The 6,518-nt window shown below is 35.2% G+C and overlaps 1 protein-coding gene across 1 annotated transcript; it reads right to left on the reverse strand.

The window, feature by feature from the left end:
* Positions 1-1,689: 1,689 nt before the first annotated feature.
* On the reverse strand, positions 1,690-2,412 carry LOC111375195. Its single transcript, XM_022997995.1, has 2 exons — positions 2,311-2,412; positions 1,690-2,244 (listed from the first exon to the last, which is right to left on the reverse strand). Exons 1-2 carry the CDS (start codon positions 2,410-2,412, stop codon positions 1,690-1,692), a joined length of 657 nt encoding a protein of 218 aa, XP_022853763.1.
* Positions 2,413-6,518: the final 4,106 nt, after the last annotated feature.

A 6,518-nucleotide genomic window follows, 5' to 3' on the forward strand; every position in this document is an offset into this window, starting at 1 on the left:
ATGCGAATTAACTAAGAAAAATTTGGGATTGTACAACCTACTCTCAAAATAATTTCGTCCTCGAAATTTACCTTGGGTTAGTTGGAAAGTTCGGGATACTTGATTTTTATCTCATTTTCCTTTTCCCAAGTTGCTTCTCTCACTCAATGGTCATGCCATAGGACCTTGATTAAGGGAATTTCCTTATTTCTCAGTACATGAATCTTTCTTTCTAATATCCTCAATGGCATTTCTCCATTAGTTAAATCATGTTGTACATCTAAATTTTGATGGTTGATCACATGATTAAGAAAGTCAATATGATCTAATCAGAATTCACATTTTTTGAATTTGGTGTACAACTTCTCCTTTTGAAGAGTGTTCAATACCACTCTTAACAAATTGCTTATCCTTTGAGTATACCAATATATCGTCAATGAAGACTATAACAAATTGATATAGGTATGGATGAAAGACTCGGTTCATTAAGCCCATAAACACAGCTGGTGCATTGGTTAATCCAAATGGCATCATTGTGAACTCATAGTGCCCATACCGTGTTCTAAATGCTATTTTAGGGATATCAAAATCCTTTATCTTGAGTTGGTGATAACCTGATCTCAAATCTATTTTTGAGAACACCTTTGCACTCTTCAATTGATCAAAAAGATCTTCTATCCTTGGGAGTGGATAGTTGTTCTTTATAGTCAAATGATTAATATCTCTATAATCAATACACATCCTCATTGACCCATCTTTCTTTTGAATAAACAATATTGGCGCTCTACATGGGGATACACTAGGCCGGATGAAACTCTTATCCAATAATTCTTGTAGTTGTATCTTCAAATCCTGTAATTCTTTTGGTGCCATCCTATAAGGAGCCTTAGATATTGGTGTTGCCCCAGGGGTCAAGTCAATTGCGAACTCTACTTGCCTATCAGGTGGTATACCAGGTAAATCTTCAGGAAAAACATCCACGAACTCATTAACCACTGCTACACCTTCTATTTTTCTTTTGGATTGGGGTTTACTATTTATATTCAATAAAAATCCTTGACACGTATTCTTTCTCAACATCTTTTCTGCTTTCATTGCAGATACCAATCGGGGTAGAGTCCCAATTCTAGTTCCAAGGAATTGAAATTTTTCTTCTCCAAGTTTTTGAAATAAAACTTCATTTTTATGGCATACGATAGCTGTATAATTTCTGCCCAACCAGTCCAGACCCAAAATTATATCAAAGTCTTTCATTCCCAAAATGTACAAATCCGTCTTTAGTACTTTTCCTTCAATCTCTAACTTAACACCTTTAACCATTTGATCAGTATTAATGACTTCGCCTGAGGGTCTACTAACTTCTAAAATGTTACTCGTTTTTACGTATCCATTTCCAATCTTTTCCATAAAAATTGTAAAAATAAGTGAATGAGTCGATCCAGAATCCATAAGAACAACAACAGGTATGTCGAATACTGGTAACATACCTGTTATTACGTCTGTGTTTTGATTCTCCTTTTCTCCCATCAAAGCAAATACTCTAGCTTTTCCCTTCTTAAGTTGGTCACCTTTTTTCTTCTTCTCTGGACATTCTCTAAGAAAGTGACCAATTTTACCACAAATGTTGCATACTCCCTTTCCTTGAAGACATTTCCCTAAGTGTCGCTTGTTGCAAATGGAGCACTGAGGAAATGTTTTGGTTGAGTCTAATCAAATCTTTACTTTCTTATTCTGATTACTGCCTTTCTCTTTATCATGACCTTGCCACTTTCTCTTTACAGAAGTCTTAATGCTGGGTTGAGGTTTCTCTTCCAATCCTAAACCATTAGAAATTGCTTGTGCTCGATGTACAACTTTCGCATAAATAGTATACTGCTGGGCTGTTATGATTCCCTTAATCTCTGGCTTTAACCCCATCTCAAACCTTTTAGCCTTTGTCAGCTCAATGTTTACCATGTGCGGAGCGTATCTAGAAAGCTGTTCAAATTTTCTTTCGTACTCTCCAAGTGGCAAACTCCCTTGTGTGAGTTGGAGAAATTCTACCTCCTTTTGATCCCTCAATGACTGGGGAAAATATTTACCCATCAACGACTCCTTGAATTGATCCCATGTGAGATTACGTAGTTGTTCTGCAGTCTTAATACGTGTTTCAGAATCCCACCAATGCCCGGCATCGTTAGTCAACATGAACTTTGCACAAGAAACCTTTTGAGCATCGTTGCAGTTCATGTGCTTGAAGATCCCTTCTAGTCTTCTGAACCACTCCTATGTTGGGAAAGGGTCACCTTTACCATCAAAGGGTGGGGGTTTAAAATGACGAAACTGCTTCACAATTGAGCTCATGGTGTTGGCACTTCCTATTGCATTATTAGGTGCCGTTTGAGCTTGCTGTTTGCTAAGGTCTTGCACTGCGTTTAACAAATCTCTGAACATAGTAGCTTGATCTTGTTGTCGTCGTGGGCATTTAAGTAAAAGTAATTTATCTTAAGAACTATTCAACCATGCTACACTCTTCCTATATGTCATGCTACACTTTCCCTATGTTTAGCCATGTTTGTCGTGTATATTATGCTAAGGCCAAATGTTATGCATTAAGGTTTTTCGTCATATGATAATCATATTATTAATCGTATAATCCGACGCAAAATAATAATATGCTTAATTAACATTCTTCTCTGGAATAAAATGATGTGTAAGAAAAATAGGAACTCATGAGATTATGCAATTAATTTGTACGCATGGAAATATAAAGGATAATATCAATAAAATATTCTTCGTCTTTGCATACCTTAAAAATGTTGGACAGTAGCAGATTGATGAACATTAGATCCACAGATCTCGTAAATTTGTAAATTTTTTTTCGTATAAAAGTTTCTAAAATGAAAGTATTTTCTTAAAATTTGAAGTGGGTTGAAAACATTGTTTTTCGCCTTATTGATTCAAATAATGCGCAACTAAGAAGGCTTCTAGGTGAGGAGGGGGATCACGAGTGGACCGCTTAAATTCCAAGCTTGCCTTAGACAGTTTAGGTCTTTTTGACAAAGCCTTTTAGTTTTACGAATACTCAAATCAAGAAAACTCAAACAATGAACTAGCTTTTTTTTTTTTTTTTCACTATTAAAATGTGTGACCATTAAGAAAAGTTAAAGGGGGTCAAAAGGCTCAAACATTAATATAGGTAAAATATCCGTCATTCTTCTATTATCAATTATGACCATAATTAACATTAAATTCCAAGTTAAAGGGTAGTTTCAACTTTGAAATACTAATATAGAAAGTTGGCTATGATTTCTACAAGACAATTTGGCACAAACATCTTTCAAAGTTGGAGCAATTATTTAGGAAAAAGATCTAAAGCTCCCAAAATCATTTAAGACAAAACAAATACAATTATTATAATAAGACTACCTTCCAATGTAATTTGGACAATAAAATAATTAATTCTTGTCAAGCAAAAACGCATGCATAAATCAAAATTCAATAAGTAAAATTATTATTTAATTAAAATCATTTTGAAAACTGACAAGCTAAATTATCATTTATTTTACATAAAATATTATAAGTACATAAAGCCGTAGTTATAAATTAGTCACAAATTAACACAACTACATGTTATACTCACACACACATGCCTTGTATGTACACATCACATGCTATGTACACATATATTATACAGGCCAACTTCATATATACAACATATATATGCATATGCACACACGCAGTAAAGGAAAGATTGCCTTGGATAGGCTTCCAGGGCACATCTCCAAGTGGTAAAAGGGGAAGGTGGAGAAATCCAGCTTTGCTTGAGGCTGCCGCGTCAAGGGCTCGAATCCTGAAATATGGATTTGGCTCTTGGGTAAGTGCAAGTGTACAAGCAGCTTTCCACCCTATATCCTTGGAGGCATAACTTGCGATTTACCTCCCTCAAGACGCTCCAGGGCAGGGGCGGTGGGGGACCCTTAAGGTTGGGGTTTAACCTTTTTTTTTTTTTTTTTTTTTTTTTAGATTTGCTTTGCTTGCTTGAGGCTGCCGCGTCAAGGGCTCGAATCCTGAAATATGGATTTGGCTCTTGGGTAAGTGCAAGTGTACAAGCAGCTTTCCACCCTATATCCTTGGAGGCATAACTTGCGATTTACCTCCCTCAAGACGCTCCAGGGCAGGGGCGGTGGGGGACCCTTAAGGTTGGGGTTTAACCTTTTTTTTTTTTTTTTTTTTTTATTAAGATTGCCTTGGATAGTATAAAATCATTATTTTAATGTTAATCACTTGAGATATAATGATTGCTTTTGAATTCAACAATTCAATAAAATAATGTACTTCTTCAAATTTGATGCTCACAGGCGAATAGTCGTGAATAGTGACATGCACGATTTTTCTTTCTTTTTTTTTTTTTAGTCTACAGATTCGATTTTAAAACTCTGGACTCTGATACCATTCGGTAACGCCTCGAATTCTAGCAACTCGACGCGTAATTTATCAAAGAAATAAATAATTTTATTATAACGACAAATTCAGTAAAAAATGAATAATCTTTAAAGAAATTCGGTTGCCCTTGAAGTGTGTGAAAAATAGCTCATTTGTGGTTCCTTCATATCCTACCTTTTTGGTGTTTTCTCCTTGCTTTCGCCACAAATCATCACCGTTTCTTGTCTTTTGTGGGTAAGATTGAATAGCAATCGAATTGAATTATATTGGTTGTGGATTGGAGCCGGTTGGTTTGATTGTTGTTAGAGAATGGTACGTTACCGATTTGAAGATCTTTGGAAAGAGCTTCCACAACATTTGGTATAAGAGCTTCAAGATGGTGGTTTTGGCTTGTGAAACATACCAAAAAAGTCCAGAAAGTCGGCTGAAATGAAGGAAAAATCGAATTGAAAAATTGTAAAAAATCAGCCATTGTTTTCGTGTTTTCTGATCAATCCAGAAGGAGTTTGGTGAAACGGAGACCACTGGTGTGACGTGCGATGGTTGATCGTGTGTGGCTGATGACAGCATGTGAAGCCCATAGGCAAAGAGGAGAGGCGGCATGTGAGAATGTGACTTTTTTTGGCTGAGATCTCTTTGGGCTGTTTGTTGCTAACATTATTTCTGACGTTTTGATATTGTTAATTTTCTGTTTTAGGTTGTGCAATAGAATTTGAACAGAGTTTTTCTTTGGATGTTCCAAATTTGATCGTTGTTCGGTAGTTGTTTCAGTCGCTAGAGACTTTAGGACGGATAGTGTGGTCCTAAAGTGATAAATTCATGTCTTTCATAATTTATGGACTCAGATTGGTCCACTCTAGTATATTAGCTTATCTCAATTTATATTTCAACATTAGTGCATTATCGTGTGGGATGACATTTGATTTGTTGTTACTGTGAAGGGGTAACATTGTTTGTGTTGGAAATTTAGGAATTAATTGCCATATTTGAAGTTTTGAATTTTGATTGCAAGTTGTTAATTGATTTTGTGCTTTAATTGTCATATAGTCATTGTGTGAGATTACATAGAGTGAGAATTCGAACTTTTGTTTACATACCTTCGTGTTGCATTGACTATTCTATTAGAATACTTGGACTTGACCAGTTTGAATATTTCCTTGATCTAAGATTGTAAATCTTATGAAATATTGGGAATCTAGAACGGTGTATATTGCGGCCTAAGGATTACTTTGTGTGACCTATCGTTTATTTGGTTGTTTTGCATTTTTAAAAATATTTTCGCACTTTGAAGTTGAAATTTTTAATGAGAAAGAGGATTTTTCAATTTGACAACAAAAGATGAAGGGTATTTTGGTTTAACAAAAAGTTTCAAAAGTCGTAGATTGCAAATTTCCTGTAAACTTAGTAGAAGTACAAAAAAAAGAGTATGATGAACTTATTTACACTTCAATTATTTTACACATGTCTGACACTGTTTTGAGAAAAAAATTGAAAAACTCAATTCTACCAAAGAACTTTGGGAAAAATTGGAGGACTTATACTTGCTTAAGTCCATTCTTAATAAATTGTACTTATTTGAATGACTTTTCAACTTTAAAATAGATCCTTCAAGGATCTTGATGACACTCTAGATGCCTTCAACAAATTGGTTCAAGACATTGTTAATTGTGATGAAAAGGTCTCTGAAAGATTTATCGATATTATCTTGCTTAATTTCATGCCTGATTCATACAGAGAAGTTAAGAATGCAATTAAGTATGGTAAAAATACCTTAACACCCAAGATTGTTATGGACTCACATAGGAGTAAGAAGATAGAGATTAAGGCTGAAAAAGAGGATAAAATGAATGGTGAGATACATATGATGAGGAGTAGGATGAAGTTTAAGCAAATGGATCTGGGAAGAGCTCAAGATAATAGTGATTCGAGTAGTGACTCGAGTGATGAGGGTAATAAGAAGAAGGGCAAAGGACGGGGCAAGTCTAGTGGTAGACGATGTTACAATTGCGGTAAGTCTGGATACTTTATTAGGGACTGTCCCAAGAAAAAGGATAAGCTAAAGGGTAAGATGAGAAGCAAGGCAAATTTAGCTTTAGGATCAAGTGATGATCCTA

The sequence above is a fragment of the Olea europaea genome, unplaced genomic scaffold (genome assembly GCF_002742605.1).
Source record: "Olea europaea var. sylvestris unplaced genomic scaffold, O_europaea_v1 scaffold1348, whole genome shotgun sequence".
Lineage (NCBI taxonomy): Eukaryota > Viridiplantae > Streptophyta > Magnoliopsida > Lamiales > Oleaceae > Olea > Olea europaea.

What these genes read in the sequence shown, in the direction of transcription:
- LOC111375195 (XM_022997995.1), bottom strand. Translation starts at nt 2,412, where the DNA reads ATGTTCAGAGATTTGTTAAACGCAGTGCAAGACCTTAGCAAACAGCAA. An exon ending in CCAACACCATGAGCTCAATT is followed by an intron (nt 2,245 to 2,310) that starts GTGAAGCAGTTT and finishes TTCCCAACATAG; the next exon opens with GAGTGGTTCAGAAGACTAGA.